General features: G+C 33.7%; 1 protein-coding gene across 1 annotated transcript in view; it reads right to left on the bottom strand.

Annotated features, from left to right (window-relative positions):
* wge (BAH domain and coiled-coil containing protein winged eye) overlaps positions 1 to 24915 on the bottom strand; it is a 115670-nt gene that overhangs the window by 44970 nt on the left and 45785 nt on the right. The window contains exons 2-3 of the mRNA XM_089698466.1: positions 5388 to 5473; positions 4771 to 4842 (exon numbers count right to left, since the gene is read on the bottom strand). Coding sequence (XP_089554592.1) covers positions 4771 to 4842; positions 5388 to 5445 — 130 coding nt within the window. The 5' untranslated portion in view covers positions 5446 to 5473. The remainder of the gene's footprint in view (positions 1 to 4770; positions 4843 to 5387; positions 5474 to 24915) is intronic.

Here is a 24915-nt window from a genome sequence, read left to right as displayed (position 1 = left end):
CTGATTAGGTAGGTATTATAATTTATACACACTGCACTGTGTAGTCTGGGAAGCATTATGCCATTAAAAGGGTGCCACTCGGTGAACACCTGACACGTGAAAACGTCGCAGCACCGATTTATGTTTATTTTAGTATTGATCATATTGGGATTGTGCTTTGAATGAAAAAACAAATTAGAAATTTAGAACATACGCGTGGGTATTAATTAATGGTTTCAGAATTCAGTTGTTTTCTATTTAAAATTTGTTGGGAAAGCGTAATCATGTACCTACTTGTACATCTAAATAAATGAAAACCTGAAAAACACTTATCTTCCTGTAGAAATGGTTTTAATATTTATACACGCATATTCTCTACATAAACGACGTCGAAATTTATAAGGGTTACCACATCTAAAAACGCATTAAACCGTAATCTGGCACGATGCGCGGGAGTCGCCTGGGGTTCGAGACAGCCGTAATTAAGGTCTATCCCAAGGGACAACCAAAATAGATTGCCAACTCGACTCGTGCATTCGTACGATTATGTTTTTAAAAGGTTTTTTACAACTGGCAATAATCATTTTATATGGCAACAGTTTGGAGGGGTATTTTTTATGTTTGTTGATGTGTATATTTTGATTGAAAATAATGTTTATTAATAGGAGAGCTAAATGGATTTTGATGTGTCAATTAATGTGAGTCTAGGCTGAAGGATAAAAATCTACGAAGTTGGTCTTTTGGGACATAAACTATGACAATATAATTTTAATAATTTTGTCTTCAATATCGATGTTTTATTAGGTACCTATAGAATCTTGAATGAAGTGGGAATAAGCGACAAAATCTTCTTCTTTCTTATATATAAAAATGAATCGCAAAATGTGTTGGTAAGCGCATAACTCGAGAACGGTTGAACCGATTTCGATAATTCTTTTTTTATTATATTCCTGGAAGTACGAGGATGGTTCTTATGTAGAGAAAACGTAAACATGTACCACGGGCGAAGCCGGGGCGGACCGCTAGTAACTAAATAAAGATGATTTTAAGTTTTTAATACTACCTACTAAATATATTTGCCAATCATTGCTATTACAAAAATACAATGCAGTAACATACATCGAAATAATCGAAATCATCTGCACACTTGATTTAATCAAGATCGTAGGGACTGTCATGAGGGTTGTCCTAATATAAAAATCAATATTTAATTTATCTTTTAGGGTGTAGGTATCTATAGCTAATCTTCCTATAGATAGGTAGGTATATTATGTAGGTCTTACAAACTATATTTGTATGATATATTGTTAATCAATTGCTTAAAATTATTATTATCTAAATATTGTGGAAATTGAAGCATTCTAGTTGAATTTTATTTCTTTTGTGCGATATAAGATGACTAAAAGTTTAATGAAAGTTAAGTATTTTGACCACATTAGCATTACAAACATGCCAATAAAATTTAATTTTTCCATCATAGGTAGATATTATGTTGGACTAGCTATGTCCATTTTACATTACTCTGCTCCTTTTAGTCTTAGCGTGAGGACATAGCCTTAGGTACTCGATAAATGGACTATCTAAAAGTGAATTAATTTTTCAAATCAGACCCGTGGTTGCTGAGATTAGCGCGTTCAAACAAACAAACTCTTCAGCTTTATAATATTAGTATAGATAGGTATTAAATTAGGTTTATTCAATAGCAATAAAAATATTTACCGCATCGAACTGCTTGTTCCACGTATAATTAACAATAAGGCCGCTCAGTTCTCGGGAAACATTACAGATTGGTCACGCTAATCCGTACATTCAAGTGAACATACATACAGAGGAGCCAAGCTGTCACATGCATTACACGGTTGTCACTCAGAGGCAAATAAAAGTGATAGGAACTTATTTTTATGTGTAACTAATTTTGGATGGCTTAAGATACGCCCAATGTACCTAAAATACTTTTTCGAAATATGTTTATGTTATTCTTCTGATATACAACAGCTTGAGAGTAATGCGTAATTTAAGTATAATTTGCGATTTTAAGATAACACACGTCAACATTAATTTTATATCAATAATTAGATACTTAGTATTCACTAATTAGTATATGTAGGTACCTACAGCGGCTACAGCTACGCTACAATACGACGCGCGCATAGGTAATAAAAATTGAAGTGTCTACCACTAATTTTAAAATAAAAATGTATTTTTCAAATAGTGTAGGTAATGATTTAGTAAATTATAAACGGACTGAATCCCTTATGAATAACTATATTTTCTGTTAAATATGGAGTCTACGCGAGTAAAAAAGCCGCGTGCAAAATGCTAATTTTAAATGAAACTGTGCTTAAAATGTTCAATATTAATTTACCTGATTTAGTCAGTAATTAAAAATCTTTAAGATACTTAAGTGAGATTATAGCAAAAAACTAAAGTAATTATTAAATTAAGTAAATTGATCGAAAATTAATGTCCTAAGTTATTAAACAAAAAAGGTACGATCGGTAATTAAAGCCGATAAAAATTCACTATTTACCTCACAATAAAAGTAAATAAAGTACCAGGGCGACATAGCGATAGGTATAGTATGTCTTTAATGTAGGTTATCGATTCGTATAAAACGAGTTTATGGTCAGTGATGCGCGAGCCATAATCTATCGTGCACGGTTGGCCACTCATATGAAGTGAATTAATAAATCGGACGGACTAAACGCGTGGGGACAGGGACGAATTTAAGCTTGTGTTTATTTATAGGGCCTTAGGCCCTTTGGCTTATTTATAAAAATAATTAAACAATATGAAAAATAAATACTTTCTATCAAGATTTTTTGTGCCAACTTATTCTGCAGATAATTAAGTAATACATACTTTGTTATGAGTGAATTTAAGATCCCGCCAAGTTCAAAGTCTCATTCTATAAAGCATATTCTTTAACACAAAACAAGATAATTTTACTAGTTCCAAAGCGAGCTAAATATCTCCAAGGCGAATGCTTCTATTTCCGCCAACCATGGATAAGAATCATTTCAACAGATATGATATTCGATTAAATAAAGTCGTTTGCTAGCTACGATGCAGACTGTCAAAAACATGTATTTATATATAAAGACTTATAACGTACAGCACTTATTGCGTAAAGAACAGCTAAACATTTTTACTTAATCACTACATATTTGCAAAAACTTCTAGGACTTAAAACAGCCGATTCTTCGATTTAAACATTAATTAACAGCAGTGCCGGCGTTAGGGGGGGGCGAGAGGGGGCGATGGCCCAGGGCGACAAATTCTGGGGGGCGCCAAGGTCTGAAGTGGGAGTCTCTTGCCTCTCCTGGTGCAAAGCTTCAGAACACCTCAAGTGGGCGCCACAATATTTTCGCCCGGGGTGTCAGTGGCCCTTACACCGGCACTGATTAACAGTTACCTATACAAAGAATTTTTGTGTTTCAAGGATAGTCCCTCGAATAATATACAAAGAATAGTTTAATTTGTACACAATCATTCATAAAAAATAATTAATTAATCCTATCCATAACAAAATCGAAGCCTTTGATATCAAAACATAAGGCCCCAAATGTCCGATTGGCCACGCCGGGGCACCGTATACAATGTCACTCAGTGTCACGTTACACTATAAAAGATCCATCCATTATATCGTTTTAAATTGATTTTTTTCTAAACCACAAGCTGCAAGGGAGTCTATTGAGCCGATTTGTCACGGCTGTACAAATGTAATTATTAAATCTCTTTTGTACAGAATTTGGTAGTGCTTTTCGAAGTGAAGTAGAGTTAAATTCTTTAAAATACGTAAAAATATAGTGGGGAGATAAACTCGAAGTGTGTGGCGATGCTTTGAACAATGTATGTAAGTACGTGGTAGGATTTATCTTTCATTTATTTCTCTATTTTCTGCTTTACTAAATCAGTGAAAAAATAGTTTTTAAAAATACGAACGAAACCCCGCGGTATAAGAAGGTTCTATGTTTTGCACTCAAATAAGCCCTATAGGTATCACATTTTTTTTAAATCTAATTGGAAATTCGTAGGTTTTTACTTGTAAAAACTTGTATGTACTTCAAAAGTTAAGACGTAAATATAATATTATAATATTATGAAATTAAATATCTACAATGTATTAAGTTGCGATTGTGAATGTGAAGTGAAATTAAAACAAAGCTTTTTGTATAAAATGAAATCGCTAAATGAATAATATTATAAACCTTCTAATTAATAGTACTCCTACTTCTTCTTAATTAATAGTACTTGATTGTTTATCTTGTTTCCTAGTCACATACTAAAATTAATTTACCGAGCTCGAATCTTAATTTAGGGCTTTGTAATAGATTCGGGCCCTACACACATCGAGTCTAATTTGTCGACCATTGCAGGTGACAAATTGACAGCTTTGGAGTCACTTACAGTGACTGACAGGCGATCGGTCCTCCGGGAGTCGACATCTGTTCTGACTTAGATATTTTTTAGATGAAATCTTATTGATAGTTGATAGAAATGTCTATTTTTGTGTTGTGACGATTGAGGTTTGAGGCAAATTGTAAACATACACTATGTTTTAAATTATTGTTAAATACGAAAAAAAAATACCGATAATTTTTTAAAGAACAGAAAATTTCGATTAGGAAATCGCATTAAAATGGACAAAAAAAAATTTTTTTTAAACAAATGTAACAAAATAACTATAGTTACCAAAATTTGATAAAATCTTGGTGTGATAGCTTACTGCTAAATTGTAAAAAGTATACATGCAATAAGCATTAGGTAAATTTTAAACATTTTTCTTACCTTTATGAATTGAGGTCCTGTTAGTCGTCCCTTGACTCGGGAACAACGAGTACAGGGGGAATCTCGCAACACCTGTTACAGACAATATTTTTAGTTTTTACAATAGGAACCACAAAATAGTGTATTCATATAAGAATTAACTTTACTAATAAATGGATACTGTTGCAAATTAATAATTATTTTTAGTCGTATTGAGCAAGTAAGTAGGTACCTACTTTAACAAATTGCTTGATTTTTCATGCTAAAACTAAGATGCTTGCATGAAATAGGCGATGCTTATTAAAAATAAATAAAATTTAGCTTTTCCTTCAGTTACATGGCAATTTAATGATTGTGTATGACATTGGTTCCCATTCTAGGTAAAGTAAGTTTCGATACATTATTGTAACCGCGACATTCTAATCATCTCCATTGTTGACTCTCTAATCTATTTATTTAATTTAAGGATCTAAATTACAAATAAATAATCGAAATATGTTAAGCTAAGTTAAACAAGTATTTTTACATATTTTTTTGAGTTTATAAATTAGAAAAATGTCGGAAAGCATTTATTTGATTGAACCGCATTCCAACGTAAAATCGAAATTTGTATCACGTCGAGTACCAGGCTCACATACCTTGTTGGAGATCAGAGGGCGGGCGGGAGCGGGCGCCCCCCGCCGCCCCGCCCAGCATCGCCCCTCGTGTTGAACCACCTCACCACCTGCGACAGACATACAAACTTAGTACCTATACATTTGCTTAATGGAACGCCTGCTAAAGTGAGTAATGTAAAAATGTAGTAATTTTTACGAACGATAGAGGCATTTTTTATAATGCTATTTCGTATTGAACTGGTTAAACATCTTAAAAACCTTTCGGTAAAAAGCACTATTTTCAAAATTCTGTTCGAATCGTGGTTCGAATGAACCGGAGCTTATTTTAAAAACATTGCTATAGCTTTTCTACAGTTGCAGGTACTATAAATTAAAATGTTCTCGCAACATTAATTTCAGTAGGATTTAAACAGGCATTCAGGATATATTCAAGAATTTTTATGTTAAAAATCATTAGGAATATTTAGCTCTTATATAAAAATTTTAATAAAAATGTTCCCGAGCTTAACGCGTTACAAGGGAATGCTTTTAGCAAACTACCGCGCTATTCATAACATAATGCTGTGCGTCGTTTGCATTTCAGACTTTCATATAATTTATATTTTCCTAGTAATACGAGCTAGTAAATCCGCCAGTCATGTATGGGGGTTTTAGTAATCACAGAATTTGCAATAGGAATGCAAATTCATTGATGAATTCATATGAAAAATACCTATCTGAAAAATAAACTAGACCGCATTTCAAAATCGAATATCAATAGGTATGTAGGATTTGCAAAGAATAAAATTACCTATGTTCATGTTTGTTAAATTTTGGACGACCGTTTTAATAATTTCAATAAATAAAAGGACAATTTATGAGTACCACGTGACATTATAAATAAGTACCTAAGTATAATACAATTTCAAAGTTGTTAAACAACTTAAATATGTTTCAAACCTTTAATTAGTAATAAAGTGTACAACAATACAAATACGAGCAATTTATAATGTAATATAAACGTTAATTTCTAATGAATTCAGAAACGGTCCAGCAAAAACCTAATAAGCATACAAATGTAAAAATGCCATTTAACACCGCATTGCGATCCTTATTGCCTGGTACCAGAGTCGAATATCGCGTTAAAAACGAGGCGGCGAAATAGACGGACAGACAAAAAGCTTATTGTGTGAAAGATGTGGAATAAATTACGATAACCCGTTCCGAAGTTTTTATGTAGGATGGATTTATTTGTATGGGTTTCTTTGAATCGAGCTCCAAGGGATCAGATTCTAAGGTGTGCATTAGGTTTATGGGAAGTGACACGGGGTTAATTAATTCCCATTAAATTTCCGAACCCATTCCTGCGCGAGGGCGTTCTCGTCTTTTTGTGTTTATTAAAATATTTTATCTACTTTATAACAAGCTGTTTTGGTTGTTTATTTCTTTATTGGTGGCTTCACTTTTATAATTAAACAACAAAAATGTACCCTAAATTACGTTACAAATAAAATCCGTTTTAATAATGAATTTGTCGAAAACAACAAACCAATTAACAGTCAATTTTGTAATTGATTGCTAATTAGTTCGATGAAATTAAGATTAAGAATCAATTAGACGCAATAAACGGATACAAATTATGCTGCAATAAATATTTTAATTTCATATCTAGGTATACTTTACCTTCTACTGGGTATTATGAACGCTAAAACGCTTTGTTGCTAGGGATATTAAATTTTATAATAACAATTATACAAATTTTCGTTATAAATGCATTAAAAGGAACTTCGTTCCAAAAATTAACTTCATAAGTAGAACACAAAAAGTAACCCTACGATGTTTATACAATAATGAATAAACTAGTAGTAGGTACTTAAAAATAAAAAGGAAACAATAAATATTAAATACTCTGTAGTTTATACTATTCGTAATAACTGTGTCTAATTTCCACTTCCATCTTAGGTATACAATTTATTATGCCCCCAAATAAAAAGGACACAATTATAATAGACTCACGATGAAGTTAAAAGCATTTATATTTATACTTTTTGTCAGCTCAAAAAGTGAACGCATTGCTTGCAAGAGTCCTCAAAAGCTCCCAATTAGTCAATTTGTTAACTAAAGTTTGAATGTGACGAGCTCATTAGTGAAACAGATGAACTATTTTGAATGCCATCAAATATTTAAAAGGACACTAAATTGTTCTCTCATTTTTTGGGGTCGCAGCAAGTTAGGTATCTTTTCACAGTGTAATTAAAAAGGCCTTATATTTTTATGGTTGCCGGATCGTTTAAAACATTTTTGTAACTGGGTTTCTCTTATGCCTTAATTTAAAATGTGACTTACATAGAGAGATTTGGCTTATAATCAAATATTTAAACAGTTTGTATCAGCCGTTTTATGCGGTGGTTCTTTAATTTTTTAACAGGTCAGTTTCACATAGAAATTGTAAAGTGTTGTCGTTACAAATTATTGCATGAAACATACTTTATGTTTGATACAATATTTTTTACAGTAAATACAAAAACTTTTTAAGATAAAATGAAACTTAAATTTACAGTGCAAGATATCCATATTTTCATCACATTTGTAACGGGCAGCATTGTTTTCCTATTGATGTAATCTGTAATCATCAACTTATTACTAGAAGTGTTTTGTTATTTTATTAAATACCAGGGTATCATAAAGCCTGATGAATGGTTAAAGCCAATACTTTCTTCTAGGAATACTCCATTTTCAATTAGACGTAAGCAATCAACTCCCTAAGGCGATTTAGTGCGGCTTCTTCCCCGGAAGAGGGTGCTGCCAGGCAACCGACTTCAATGCGAAAATAAAACCTATAGTTAGGTTGTTATAGGAGTATGTATTAAGTAGCTAGTAGCTAATACATACTCCTACTCCTAAGTATTATGTGGTAGATCACATTGTTCATTTCCGTAAGAAACAGAGATGACATTTCTTTTTATTATTCTTACTTAGTTTTTAATTAACTGTAATATAGAAGCTTTAGTATAAAAATAACCAATAAAAAGGTCCATATCACGTCTATAAAAAATAACAATCACACCGAGGGTACATTTGAAACGTACGTCGTACGACTTTTTCAATACCATTTACAATAACGTAGTCGTACGTTCATTGATAAATTAATTAATTTAATTAAACCTTTTTGCACGGTTCTCGATGTTTTTTTACGTCTTTTTAATTCTTTTTCGATTATCTCTTACTACTACTTCTTTATTTCTTACTACTACTATTAATACTGTACCTAATTTAATTTATATTACCATATCCTTATTTAAAATGTAGCAAAGGGTTTTATGTAAAAAGTAAACAGGTGCCCAAATAATCAATATGTTTATTTTCAAATAACTGCCTATTAATGATCATTAATATTAAAATGAGCCCCTTTACACGTCTCACAAACAAGCTTCAAAGGGTTTTAAAGATAACACAAGTTCCAATTAATATAATATCCATCTGCCCGTAACTTTAAATATAGTTGGGGTGGAGTTCAACAATTAAGTAATTGCGCTAATTACAGACGTGTAAATTAACTAAACACGAGACAATAATTGATACTGGCGCCTTTTTTATTATTCTCCTTCAATTTATGTGTTCCTGGTATTATCTTTGGAATTAGATCATATTCTACATTTTTTGTATGTTTTTTTCACGTTTTTTATCGCAAGTAATTGATTAAACACATTTTAACGAAATAGATCGAGTCAAGACAAAAACCACTGATACCAGCGGTGGTATTTTTATAAGTACCTAAGAAGGTACCGACTATCGACTATTATTTTCATATTTTTATTTACTTAAAGAATTAATGTAATTAATTCTCTTCAACTTAAACAATGTAACAAGTATCAATCAACCTATTAATTAGGACATAATTACTTTCTAATTCATCTACTACTAAATAACTGAATATATGTATACTTGAATATTTTGTAAAGGTCCACTTAGTCTCGCCAGACACGGGCAAATATTTACCGAGCACGCTTGTCTTCCCTTTCTGAGACACGATATATCATATAATATTTGAGGGAATAGTTGCATGGTAAATAAAAGCAATAATTTTATTTTGTGTAGAGGCTTATTAGTTGAGTATGAATTAAAATACTAGCTAAATAGCTTTCTAATCATGTGCTCTTCATTTTAATTTTATAGCCGTATCACGTACGAATTTTCCTGCCTTGTAATAATGATACTGTAGGTATGACTATATTTATGAAAATTCTATGAAAACAGATCAGGGGCGCAAGGGTGAACGCTAAAAAGATTTAATCATCCGCATCTGTGCCTTTGATCTGATCCTATGTTTTTGCGTGACACAGAAGGCTGAAGGACAAACGTTTTTGTTTATAATAGAAATAAATAAATAAACAATAATAACAATAATTTTTTTGTTTGAATAGAAATATAGAAAGTATGGGATGCAAGAATACTTACAAGTATATTAAAAATGTTAAAATCATTTAGCATCTTTGATGCAACCTACACAGACTCGTCAGCATGTAATTATCAAGGAATCTTGAGAATACTCAATCCATACGTCTCAGAAAATTGTTTTTCGCTGTACATCTGATTATATTTAAATTTTAAATACGTATTATACCTACATCGTACATCATCTAGTAGTTTAAGTAAGTTAATTGGTTGTCTAATTAGTTAAAATCATAATTTTCTAAACTACCCACCTTAGATTTATATTCATATTACCTAAATTTGCATTAGATAATTGATGTTTCTATTGCTTAATAAAACGTAGGTATTTTAAAAGCTTAGTAACATAAACACGTAAAAGTAATTTAAAATAATAAAGATTATAACGAGGAGAGCTATAAAATTGTAAATTAAAACATAAAGAAGCGTATTAAGTTGATAATTAGCGGTTTCTTGCAAACATGAATTTCTATTAAGAATTATGCAAGAAGGTTTTTTTCGAGAAATTATAGAATAGTAAGCTATTTCATAAAAGATTTTATATAATGTAATATCTAAGCTGGTTTTACTTGGAACTGTGTCCGAGAATTATATGTAATCATACAAAGTTAATGTATAAAAATACACACTAGATGTTATTCCTGACTTCACTCGAGTTATTGTAGGTAGTAAAGATAAAGCTTTAATGGTAAATTAATGTTACAAAATACGTCGAGTAGTTTTTTAACTAGTTAAATCCTTTGATAAATTCCATTTAATCATCAACTTGGTGAGTAGTTTTGATCTCATTCCAAACAGACAGAAAGGCAGACAGAGACGAACATTAGAAAAAGTTTACAGTTTTGTTTGTTTGACACCTAATCTCTGAAATTATGTAGTCTGTAGATTATTAACTTTATACATACTTTTTGAAAATGAACGATGATTAAAACTGCGGGGTGCGGTTTGTTATTAAAAAGCGGTAGAATAAAATTGTATTTTCTACGTATATTATGATCATCTCATTATAGTAGAATATTTACGCTATTCGGAGATATATTTCATGAGATCGAAGCACCATTTAAAGAAAATTAAACTTCATCGGGTGCATTTACTTTGACTACCTATTTATTACACCTTTCTATTAATTGGGAGTTTGTCTTTTTACCTGATTGCGAAAGAAGGAGGGTTATGATTTTCGAGTGTATGTTTGTATGTGTATTTCTTTGGTACACCCTACAGCCCAAATCGGTGGACGGATTTTTACTATGATGTGTCATTGTGATCATCAGATTCATGCGGTAGTGACATAGGCTTCATAAATAAGCAATCAGATATTTTGTTTTCATAATAATAACAATTCTTGTAACGTCAATGATTGAGATTTGAGACATTTTAGTTTTATAGCATTCAAGCATTTATGGATTCAGAGCGACACACGAAAAATTTAAAATTAAGCCTTCGATATACAATACAGTACAGGCTTATTCTGGAAATCTGTCATTCTATCTCTTCGTTAAATTTGATTTTTCGAGTTATATAGGGAAAATATGTACCAAAATTGCTTGCAGGAACTCAGAGATTGCTTCGACTTTTAGAGGGTTGAGATTTCGAGTAATGGAAGTTTCTGTGGCCTGAAGGGAAGGGAAGAAAACATTTTTCGAGTTTATATGGATTCTACTGCAATATCAAGAATGACTTAACGATTCTACAAAACACAAAAATGAAACGACCTGAGCATGAAATTAATATGAAACACAAATTAAAATTATAATAAGGCCTGTGATTTATTGATGTACCAATCAAAACCTAATGGTATATTTCTTAATCAAGATATTTTTTATTGATAAAACACCATTGCCATAGGAAATACAAATATCTACAAATACTTCTAGATGCGTGAATATCTAGACATACACATACACATGTGTAAAAATCATGCAAGTGTGTGCACTACGTCCAGACAGAATGTTTACGTAGGGGTGGCTACCCCTACGTAGTTATGCCGCCCTGGTACTCGCTGATGTAATTATCCCAAGCACGAGCCCTCTTTTAAGGGGGAGGGTAAACAAAATATTTGCTAACATATACCGAAAATAGCGAGAGATATGAAAAATTCTTTACTACATTCTTTACCGCGCATTTAATCATACATAATTTAACTATGTAGAACAATAAAATAAAGCTTATTCTAAAAGTCTGAATATTATTTGCTTTTAATTGTAATAGTATCTACTAAAGATCCACGTCTTAATAAATCAATTAATATATGTACAAACATAACAAAATAAATATTATTTTGATAAGCATAACAAAGGCAATGTGTTAATTAGACATAATATAAAAAGTTATGTTACAAACAAACTCAATTTGAATGAATTCATACTTCTCTAATTATCTTTGTCCATATCTAACATGAATTTATCTACAAATCCAAACAAAAATAAATAAGAAAAAACGAAAAATGGTCTTTAGTACCTATTCACAGCGCTCGCTTCCTAAACCCAAAATTTGAACGTCAATATTGACCACAGATAAGATATGGTGTGTAAATAAGTGGAAAAGAACATTTTCATTATTTAAAATGACTTCTTGTTAACTTCGATCTATCGATCTATTTCGAAACATTTAGTTTTAGTATAAAATGTTTAATAATACATTATCCAGTCTCTAACTTTTCCTCCATTATTGGTTGCCAAATTAAAACATACCGTTCCGTTTTCTTTTTCTATTTATTTTACTATGAATGTGTAGGTACTTAATTTAAAAAAGTAGCCCTTTTCTTTGTGTATTCAAAATTAAAAGATATAAACTGTTTCAATACGAATTTTTACCTAAATAACTATTTTACATACACAATTAACATCCGTGTCTATCTAAATGAAAATGTTAATACTGGTTAAATAGGCAATCTAAAAGAAATTAAAACCGGCTCAAACTAGACTGCATTATAATTATCGTTTTAAATTTCGAATGGCATCTGAATGAATTAAAAAAGCAATTGAATCCAATTTACGTACGACGGGGAACTAAACCAAAGATTTTGACAAAAAACATACTGAAAAAATTTTAGGACAAAAAATGCACCGCGATAGTTCGTTGAATGCGACAAAAAATGGATGAAAAAAAATTCTCATCATAGCTACAGTGAATAGGGATAGGCATGTCGCGATTGAGTTATCGATGTTTTTATTTACTTTAACCGACATTGCCAAAGCGAGTAGTATTTATTAATGTATGTGTATCGCTTGGATGGACTTTAGCCGGATGTGTCGTTAGGTTTGCATTAATTGTGAGAACGACACTGGGTAAATTTAAATTAATTATAACTGGTGTTTTGCGCTGTTTTTTCCCGGTTGACGTTTTTTGTTCAAACGTTAATTACTTGTTTAAAGTTATGTTAAACTAAATTCTAGGAAATAATGTAGAAAAAACATATATTAATCGATTTCGATTTAATACTTCCTTAGATGTAGAATCGAAAAGGCTAGTAAGGTATGAATAAAACATTAAATTCTATAACCTAAATAAAATGAATGCAATAAAAATCTTTTGAACCTTTGATGCTATTAAAGCTTTTGCAATGGATTCACATAAACCACGCTCAATACCAAATACATCTTACCACTTGAATACCTACACCATATTAAGCCAATAATTAATACGTCAACAAAGTCTAAATCAATAATCGACAAAATGATACGAATTAAATTAATCACTATTCATGGACTAAATTCCAAAATTGTTTAACAACAAATTATACAGTGAAACCAAACAAAAACGGAGTACCTATGATAATGGCTATAATTATTTAGAACATTTCCATCGCTTACTATACCAATTAGGTACACTCCGGCATAGCCGAGCGAGCACGGCGTGTCGGCCGACTCATTGGTGCATTCGTGCTATTAACTGCGATCTCGCAAGATAATTGCTTTTGTAATTTACATAACAATCACTTACTGCTGTTTTGAAATACGACGCTGCATCCACGAAAAGGACATCTTAATGATCGTCGTTGAATATTCAGAGTTTTCCAAATATGCAACTGCAACTGTACAAGCTTTGATGCTTTGCTGCTTTCCTGGTTGTGTTTGAAGCAGCGAGGCGTTGCAACGTGTAATTACGTTTACGCATTTATCACAACAATTACGGCTACGGCTTAATAATCTCACAATAATTTAATGTGAAATTATTTTATATTGTTTAATTATATCAGTGTGCGGAATGGCTGTAATCAATTAGTTTTTTTTAACATTTGCGAAAATTTCTCACGTAAAGTTTAATAAATAAATACATGAGAGGTAATTATACGCTAGAGCTTTTTTTAAATATAATATTAGAACGGCGCAGAAATAAAAAAAAATTACACAATTTACGTTCTCGTTATTGCAAACATTGTTAAATAGTATAATACCATTTCGGTATTTTTTAGCTATCACGTACTAATTAAAATAAACAAAAACGAATCTAACACAAATCAAATATTTTGAGTAAAATGAACGGCGCTTTCAAAAACGTTACAATGTAAATGTAAATTATTATGTTAATTATGTTATGGAATGCCACATGAAATTAATTGTGGTAAAAACAATCGAGTTGCGCAGTCACTAGCCACCAGTCGACATTCCGACCTTATCGTGATCATATCGGCGCGCATCACTAACCGTGTTTATGCCTTATAATGTTGAAAACAATGTCTTTTTGTGTAGGAACTACGGTAGCAAATATCAAAGAAAATTCTTTCGTTAATTAGAAATGGAGTAGAGTCATATTAATCTTGAACTTTACGATCGAACCTAGACAATAGGTACATTTTTCTTAATAGAAAATCGAATGCCATGCCATAAACTAAAAAAACACAAGCAAAGTTCTACCTGAATGGATTTATTGAATTAATACACTTATCGATAGTTCCACGCACAACACTATCTTGTTTTCACAGCAAGGGCGCTACCTGGCTAGGTAGGCGTTTCCGAGAACTCCGTCACTTGATATTGATAACGCGATAAGCCGCAGAATAAATACGCTCCGCATTACTATTGTTGATGTACTGGTTTTGAGAACAAATTGTTTTTAAGCTTCGCGTGTTCTATGGCAATTCCTGAATTAGACACCATTTCGTGTTTATGTTGTCCTGGTTATTGTCTGTAGCTAGCAGGAGGTGGATTGTTTTCCACTTTGCTAAGCGCCGATGACACATCCGTGACTCATTTATTGATTTTATGGGTTGCACTTGTTTTGCAATTTAACAAAATCATAAGAATATTGTGTGTGAAAAATAAACTACCTATATATTTTTTATAATTTAATGTTATTTCGATATTTAGTACGATTTTACGCAGTTCAAACTGGAGAGAGTTATAAGAGGGTCAATTTCTAGATTCATCATCATCTCTGAAGTCAGAAACATTTTAAACAAAATTATCTCACTATGTAATTACATTATAAGTAGGTACACATACATAAATAATTTATTTTAAGTTATACATATTCATATAACGGTTGTTGATAAAACTTTATCCATAGTTCCTATTCGAAATTTCTCACCCTACTTCAATCTAGTATAACCTACGTCGTATCAACCAGATTTTTAGCGCATAGCGAAATAATCGAATAACCGTATGATTGCAATAAATGCGAGGCCACTCAGGGAAGGGAAAGGGAGCTAATGAGATTATCCTGCACCTGTGAGGAAGTGCACGGTTACGTCCAACTAATGGTCCTCCGTAAGTAATTCGATTTAAAAACGTTAATTATCAAAGCGAATATGGACTCCTAGTACCTTGTTTGATGTTACGTACACATCTGCAAGAATAACTTACTTGTACATTATGTATAAAAAAAGCTTATATCATATTGACTCATTTACTTGCACGTATATCCTTAATCCTTATACAGCTAAACAGAGATATTTAAAAAAATCTGTATTTCTACAACGTATTTTCAATTTAAAACTTGTTTCATGTTATCGATTCTTAACTGCATCGAATAGACTTATCGGAATCACGGATATAAAATATACTGAACAGCTCACAGTATGGTTAAATTAAATGAAAGTAGTGAATAAACAGCATTTTAAATACATTTTAAATCCGAAAGCATTAGAACATTGCAGAAGGCTCTTATATTCAACTTGAATTACTATCACTTAAAATTGGAATATCTTACATTGTATAAGGCTGAAAAAAATAGGCTACTTAAAACTTCTAACATTAAGTAAAGACGTGTGCTCAAGCTTGTGAACTACAATTGTTATTCCATACTAGGATAACAGCTGTGATTCAGAGTTGTGTCACTCTGAGTCAGCGCTGATATCGGTTCCTAGAACATTATGTCACAGGGCAAGTGCAGTGATAGTGTAAGATTTTGTTTATTCAAGTACATTGTAACAAAGTACAAGTGGTGTAAAGTCCGTTTAGATATTTTGCATGCTCCAAAAATCGATATATTATATAGTTTGCTTGTTTGAACGCGCTAGGCTCAGGAACTAGTTGATTTCAAAAAAATATACATATACCGCTGGATTAGTACTACATATTATAATAAGCACGCGCAAAGCCGTGGCAGACCACTAGTAATATTATCTAGAAAATTGTTTCTTTGGTTGAACGCGCTCATCTCTACTAACTTAGACTTTTGGATTGAAAGAGTATTACAGTACTAGATTTCCGCCCGCGGCTTCGCCCACGTTTTCAACGAAAAACCCGCATAGTTCCCGTTCCCGTGGGATTTTCGGGATAAAACCTATCCTATGTGTTAATCCAAGTTACTCTCTATATGTGTGCTAAATTTCATTGTAATCGGTTCAGTAGTATTTGCGTGAATGAGTAACAAACACACACACACATCCTCACAAACTTTCGCATTTATAATATTAGTAGGATTGTATTGGATAGTCCATTTATCGAGGAAAGCTATACAACATCACGCTACGACTAATAGGAAACCATGTGTTGAAAGCAGACGAAAATGCTTGTTTATTATACCTTGCTCGTAAAGCAAGACTTACGTGTATAGATCTGGAAGTAGATTTACCTGAAACAAAAATATATTTATTAAATTATTATCATAAACAACGGGACTACAAAAATCGATTCTAATAATATCATCCCTTAACAAATTCTAATGTTATTTAAAAAGGAATATTAAATTCATTATAGTATTAGTCTAAAACTATTCCATAAATTTGAAAAATTCTTTCTCCTATTATGAAAGCGAACAATTACAGTCCGTACCTATTTGTTAATAAAATTTACCTCAAATGTTCAGCATATTTTTAACTTGATTTTATTAGCTTCATTGTTCATATGTTTGTATCACTCGAACCACTTCATACGAAGATATTTCAATTCAAGCTTTGTATACTTATCACGGATCGGTGATAATACAATAATTTCAGGCAGTAGGTATATACCTAATTATTTAGTAATCTTTAACTATATACTCTTAAGGACAATACTTCCATCTTCTGTCTCTAATTTAAATATACGTTTTTGCGCTTTATTTCCTCTGTTATATCGTAAAAGGAAAACACGTGTGGCGATTTCAATTACACGCAATACCACTATCTTGTATCTTGAGTTTCTACCGGTTTATATTTAAACTTTAAAGGATATACATAATATCATGGACGTATAAAAAAAGACGGACGGTATATCGCCTAAACATTGAGTGAAGCCTAGTAATGGCGGCGACACATCCATGTGTGTGTGACATGTTGCCATGGCAACACTATGGCAACAGCTGTCCTGATGACAATGGCGGCTGTATTTTTTTTCTATAAATTTTGCCGTAATAATTTTGTCATTAAAACATAAAAGAAATAACTTGCTTCCCTTTGGAATGTAATCCCTTATGTTTTGTTATTTAAAATTGTACTGTTGCGACACCATTTAACCACGCAAGACGGCATTTTAAATATTTTTGTGAAACAGTGACGCAGTTAATCGGTCGACGGTTCACGACGTAATGGCGGCCGACTAGCTTACTATGGTGAGAGTGTGTGCGTGTTCATTGTCTTTACACGATCGCTAGCTTACTATGGTGGCTTCACGTTGTTTGTTCGTAATACGGCGTCCGTCTTTTTTTATACGTCCATGCATAATATAATATTCTTTTTGAATAAAATGTTTTAATTTCCATGTAGCTATGATAGTATTGAAATGAAGTACTTTCCTTGCATTGAATTATAAGAGGTATCAGTCCTCAGGTATGTACACATCAGCCGAAATATACTCAATATTTTTTGTTTTTTTTTTTACTTAAACGTTCATGCAAAGTCATAGATGCCAACCTTTATGACTAACCAATTAACCATGTCTAATTGTCACAGATAGATTTAAAATACTAAGTAATAAGTAATAACCAATGATGTAGATTCATAATATCTCCTAAGTTTGTTTGTCTGTTTCAAGCTCGAAAGTTGCTAAACAAATTTATCACTACATAGTATAAAACAAAGATTTCTCTGTCCCTATGTAAAACCTTCCTTTAACCTTCCTCTTGAATCACTCTATATATATAGAGTGATTCAAGAGGAAGGTTTTAGTATATAATTTAATAGGTTTTAGACAAAGCGGGCGAAGCCGCGGGCGGTAAGCTAGTTGTACATAAACATGATCAACGATGAAAGATATAAGCTAGCAAAACTTGAAAGGGCTACAGTAAAATTGTTAACGACATAAAGCTATTTCGCGATAAACGTGCGCAAGTAAAGCCGGGGGAGCTAGCTAGTTCAAATTGAACAAATGGTGTAATGGAATACACTCTTTATTTCACTGCTCTGTCTTCGAATGTCGTAATCGTTCCTATTTCTGTGAAATGGGCCAAGGTATGGAATATCGCGATTTAATTTTCATCATTATTTTCTATGAAGATTATATTTTATGAGAAATACTTGAAAATATTTTTGAGTAGTCAGAAGAGGCAAAGATGCACACATAAGGTAGTTATCATTAAATTTGGATATCTACATATAATATACATATGTGTATAGAAAAAACGATCACTATAATGTTTCACATATTTTAATAGTTGCACAGTCATTTTTACCAAAACGAAAATATCAATGAATAATTGACAACTTTGCCTACTTATAATAAATCGGCGGGAAGTGGGAACCTACCTACCTAGTACCTACTTTACTTACTTCAAGATAGAAATTTAATTTGATGTCCTCCATCTTTTTCGATTGTCGAATATTATAAAGTTACCACAGAATTTTACAATCGTAACAAAAACAAATGAAGGTTACCATGACAACGCAGCCGAATATAACGAAATTTCAAATTGATGTTTTATTTTTACAACTCAACATTAAATACAGATCAATAAACGTCAGAGTTTAAATTAAATACTATAAAAAATCGCATAAAATTTACATATTCGTAATTTAGAAGCTATAAATCATTTGCTTCGTGATATTTTATTTAAAGCTTACATATATTGCAAATATTGTATACAGTACCTATCCATGCATCTAAAAAATGGTTTTATGCTATAATAAACTTTAAAAATAAAATACATTTATTTATTGTCACTAAAAATATTGTTACACGATATTCTGTTATTTTTATCGTCCCATTCAAACAGATCGATGCATTAATTTACATTCTTTTTGCTTTTCTTCTGATTTTCTGTCTAACCTTATTGCACGCCTCATAAGCGAAGCGTTGAGGTGGGTACTACTGTCACTTCGCGCAAAACATCTGATTTTTCAAACTTAAAATGTCTTTATGTATCATACATTGCACTTGTAAGATAATACATACACACACATATTAAGAAAAAACACTATTTTTAACGTTCATGATATTTTTGATGTCATTTTTGTTATTTAAACTAGTTAAAAAACAGTTTAAAAAGTTCTGTCTTGGACGTCCGTGTGTCTGTATGTGCGGATCCTTTTTCTTGTTAACACGATAGCGACCGAAATACTTTACTAATCGAGTCTTTTTTTTTCTCTTACGCTTGAGTATGCTCAGGAATAGAACCCTTTCATTTTTCAGGGTCTGATTCGATGTGGTTTAATTGTTATTAAATAAACAAAAATAATAATTAATAAATATTTATTAAAAAAAATTATGAGGCGTGCACTTTTGGATTTTCCAAATTATTTCACGAAGACTTACCACTTTTATATTAATTTTATACCTACTTCGGATCTATAAAACTAATTTCAAGCGCAAAATCGTCCAAGAAACTCTTTTACAATTATGGAAATACCGTCTAGGTAGGTATTCAGTTTCAATTTTTTATTCTATCATAATTAAATAATGAGTCATGACTTCATTAACACAGTTGTCTTATATTAATTTAGATAAATTATCCACAATACTAAATATAAACTTCCCGCTTTAACCTGCCCCTTGCCCCACACAGGCCAGACTTTGGGAGCCATTACTCATCGGTCAAACGCGCCCTAGGGAAGCGAGACAGCGTCTCAAACGTTCGAGTTTTTGTCGATCGTTTCTCGATCCAATATCGCTTGAATTGTCGAAGGGTGAGAAGTGCTTCTGTTTAATTAGGAGAATACATTTAGATTGTTTAATAAATAATATTAATACTATTGTTGGTTAATAAATTTAATGATAAACATTAGTTTTAGCTCTAACTGCGATCGTATGTTTTTCTTTCACTTTGAAGTACCACTGCAGCTCTCACTGCTTTTCAAATCGGACCCGTAGATCCTGAGATTACCGTGTTCAACCAAACTCTTCAGCTGTATAATATTAGTATAGATCTGTAGATATACAGATATTTATAAGCCGTCTAACATAAGTATACAAAAAATCATAGTCTGCACAACTACGCGATAGTGTCTACTACGCAATAACCTTTTCATATTACATAACTACTTACTACAAAATGTACGCTATATCCTAACGTATCAAAGGCTTGGCGGTTTTTTAATCCCAAGCGAAGGAAGTTCATAAATTATAAACGGGATTGGTTAATGTCAAGATCGAATTAAACCATACATAGCGACCTTTTTCAACTGCAAATGTAATGAATTAAACATTAGTACGCAATGATCCTTGACTTTTGCCGTTTCGGTTTGTACAAATATAACTGCGAACAATTAAATAGGTATAGATACCTACTTCAAAGGCGGAGAGTTTTTGTACGAGGAGAGTGCTGTCTCTGTCTATGTTGACCGGGATAAGGACAGAAAGATTGGGATAAAAAAGGCTACATATTTGTTTTCTTTAGCTATTTTTTAATGTGAGATCTTCAAGGCAATCAATGCAGATTAAATTATTGATTACGAGTATACAATTTTGATATTTACCTATCTCATATCTACCAATTACCAACTGTCTCATACAGGAAGGTAAAAGCGAGAATATTATACAAGGTGAAAGGTAAGACATTTGAAAAATTTAGACAGGAGCTTCTACTCATGAAACTGAACAACTTTTGTTCTACAACTTTGCTGAATTCGTAGAAAAAAATTTGGACTTTGTATGGAAATCTGTCAGCTGATTAGCGAAGTTTCCTTACAAAGTCCAATTTTTTTTTTACGAATTCAGCAAAGTTGTAGAACAAAAGTTGTTCAGTTTCATTAGTAGAAGCTCCTGTCTAAATTTTTCAAACGTCTTACCTTTCATCTTGTATGTATAGGTTACAAAACTATATAAAGTATGTATTGAAAATGTAATAAGTAGGATTTAATATTGTAATATTGCTATATGTCACCTGAAAGCTGAGCTGAAATGTTCGTAAAAGAGTATACTAGCTTTATTGAATTCTTGTGAAAGATTTCATATCGTTTAGCGCGAAAATATATGAATAGGTACGCTTCTTGAAGAGGACTTATATATCTTTGTACTTTAATGTATTTTTTAAAGATTTATATTCTTTTTTAATTAGATTTAAATAGTATTTTCTGTTCCAATTGGTTTTAGCGTGATGATATGCCTTTACCTAGCCTTCCTTGATAAATGTGTGGGGTGCGTGATAATGGATATTAATTACACTAGGTACAGTACCTTTGGGTGATGCACAAATAACCACACACTCACAGTTTTAACGTTTATTACTCCACGTAGAAGGAGAGAGACAATTATCAGATACAAGCAACACTTTGGGCACGAAAATACAAGAACAAAAAAGACACTGACTAGATGCGCATTCGGTAACTAAGATCGAACTGTTAATTTTACAATTGTGAAGAAACATGAAGAAATATTCCGATCTACCCGCTGGGACCGTGATAATTTCGTCGCGGCACGCATACTACGCGAATACCGCGACTCCGTCATAAAATAATAAATATTATAATTATTTTGTATGAGTGTAATGCATGTCTGTATTTTTTGTGTTTTGTGTAATGAATGTTTAGTGTTATAATTAAATACGAATATAAATATGAAATAAAATATTTAAATACATGTTGTGTGTAATATATACGTATGATAAAATACATACACTAAAATATCGTGTGTTAGCCACATCACTCCCCTCCAGAGACCGGGTTAAGGGCGATAAAAGTCTGGAAAGTGAACTCTCCTCCCAGAGCGAGTGGTATATGCCACAGGAGCACTGGGAAGAGGTAGGGGAGGATCGGGAGGTGGAAGAGCGGGAGAAGGAAGGATTTCAGTAGGAGACGACAGTAAGTAGGCTGGCTTAAGGCGGTCTATGCTAACTGTCGTTGACTTTCCTTTTAATTTAATTTTGAAAAATTTGTGATCTCTTGAAATGACCTCATGTGGCCCTGTATACGCGGGTTGTAAAGAGCCGCGCAGTGCGTCTTCCCTAAGGAATACGTGACCACATGAGGCTAAATCTTTGTAGATGAATATGTTTTTCTTACCATGATGTTGAGTTGGTACTGGCCGAATATTCCTGGCGAAATTTGTCAACCGAGCTGATAAGTCGGTGATATCGGTAGTATAAGACGAAGTGTCGTGACCAAAAAATTCACCTGGTAGGCGAAGTGGTTCACCGAAAACCAGCTCAGCTGAGGAGGAGTGCAAGTCCTCTTTCACAGCGCTTCTTATGCCGAGAAGCACGAGAGGTAGTGTTTCTACCCAATTTACGTCAGCGTGACAGGTAATTGCAGCTTTCAATTGTCTGTGGAAGCGCTCCACCAAGCCGTTGCACTGCGGGTGATATGCGGTTGTCTTACGGTGATCGAAACCGATAGACTTAGCGAGCTGCTGGAATAGGGCCGATTGAAATTGTGCACCGCGGTCGGTAACGACGTCGGTTGGACAACCATAACGGGCTACCCAGCAGGACACAAAAGCTTTCGCGACAGTTTCTGCGGTGATGTCGGTAAGTGGTACAGCTTCCGGCCATCGCGTGAAGCGATCGACGGCTGTTAGGCAATACCGATAATCACCACAAGGTGGTAAAGGGCCGATTAGGTCTATATGGACATGTTTGAATCGCGCTGAAGGTAAAGCGAGCGTACCAATAGGTGACGCGACATGCCTGTTCACCTTCGAGCGCTGACAGGTCAAACATGCCTTAGACCATTCGCGGCAGTCCTTCCGCATTAAAGGCCAGACAAACCTCTGTGCAACGAGCTTGGCTGATGAATTTGCGCCTGGGTGACTCAATGAGTGCAGACAATTGAAAACCTGCTGACGCAGTTGTGTAGGGACGAAAGGTCTGGGAGTCGGTGTACTGACGTCGCAGTACAATGGAATACGACTTCCAGGTAAGTTCATCTTTTTAAGGCGAAGAGATGATTCACCTGTGAGATGCGCAGTGAGCTCAGGATCTGTAGCTTGCAACCTTGCCATCTCTTCTAAGTCGACAGGTCTCTGCAGTACACATACGCGCGATAAAGTATCGGCGACGACATTGTTTGCACCGGATATGTGCTGTATGTCGGTTGTGAACTGTGAGATGTAGTCGAGGTGTCTATACTGACGCGGCGTGCAGTTACTTTTCCTCTCGTGGAAAGCGTAACACAACGGCTTGTGGTCAGTATAGATCGTGAAATGATTAGCCTCCAGCATGTGTCGGAAGTACCTTATGCTCTCGTAGATGGCAAGGAGCTCTCGATCGTATGGAGAATACTTCACCTGTGACGGGCTCAACTTGCGCGAGAAGAATGCGAGCGGCTGCCAATCATCATCCTTAAGCTGTTGTAGGACTCCACCTATCGCTGTATCTGAAGCGTCAGTGACGAGTCCTAATTTAGCTTCACAGGCAGGATGAGCGAGCAGGGCTGCTTCGCAAAGGCTTTTCTTACAGTCCTGGAATGACTGCAGCGAATTTCCTTCTATGACCACGGGATGAGAACCTTTGACGGAACCTACGAGCAAAGCGTTTAAAGGTGCTTGAATTTGGGCAGCATTGGGCAAGAAACGTCGATAAAAATTAACCATGCCCAAGAATCTTCGAAGCTCTCGAACAGTTCTTGGGACAGGAAAATCGGCGATGGCTTGCACCTTGCTGTCCAAAGGTTTGGTTCCCTTTTCAGAGATTTCGTAGCCTAGAAATGTTACCTTAGGAGCGCCGAAGACACACTTGGCTGTGTTAATAAGAACACCATAATCTCTCATACGGGTAAAGAGTTGGCGCAGGTGGTCTTCGTGCTCTTGTGCTGATCTGCTGAATATCAGGAAGTCATCAAGATAAGGATAACAGAAATCTAGGCCTCGCGTCAACTCATCGACAAATCTCTGAAAAGTTTGACCTGCGTTGCGAAGTCCGAAGGTCATAAAAGGAAATTCGTACAAACCGAAGGGTGTGGTGATCGCTGTCTTCGGGATATCGCCTTCAAAAACAGGAATCTGGTTGTAGGCCTTAACTAAATCGATGACAGAAAATATAGTACAACCAGACAGACAGTGTGAAAAGTCCTGTATGTGCCTGATCGGATACTTATCTGGTATCGTTCTTGCGTTGAGAAGTCTGTAGTCGCCGCATGGACGCCATCCATTGTCCTTCTTCGATGCGAGGTGAAGCGGAGACGACCACGGGCTGTCAGATGGACGGGCTGTCCCGTTAGCTATCATAGCCTCGAATTCCTGCTTTGCTATTTTGAGTTTGTTAGGAGCCAAACGCCTAGGAGAACAGGAGACAGGAGGGCCAGGAGTTGTGCGAATGTGGTGTGTAGTGTTGTGTTTGACAATACCTGGAGTACCAGCGGGGCGTGTTAGTTCTGGGTATTGCGCTA

This window comes from Colias philodice, chromosome 8 (genome assembly GCF_061535455.1).
Source record: "Colias philodice isolate Cphi_HAF_F1 chromosome 8, ilColPhil1 Martin Lab GWU primary, whole genome shotgun sequence".
Classification (NCBI taxonomy): Eukaryota; Metazoa; Arthropoda; class Insecta; order Lepidoptera; family Pieridae; genus Colias; species Colias philodice.
This window is presented reverse-complemented; position numbering and strand designations above follow the sequence as displayed.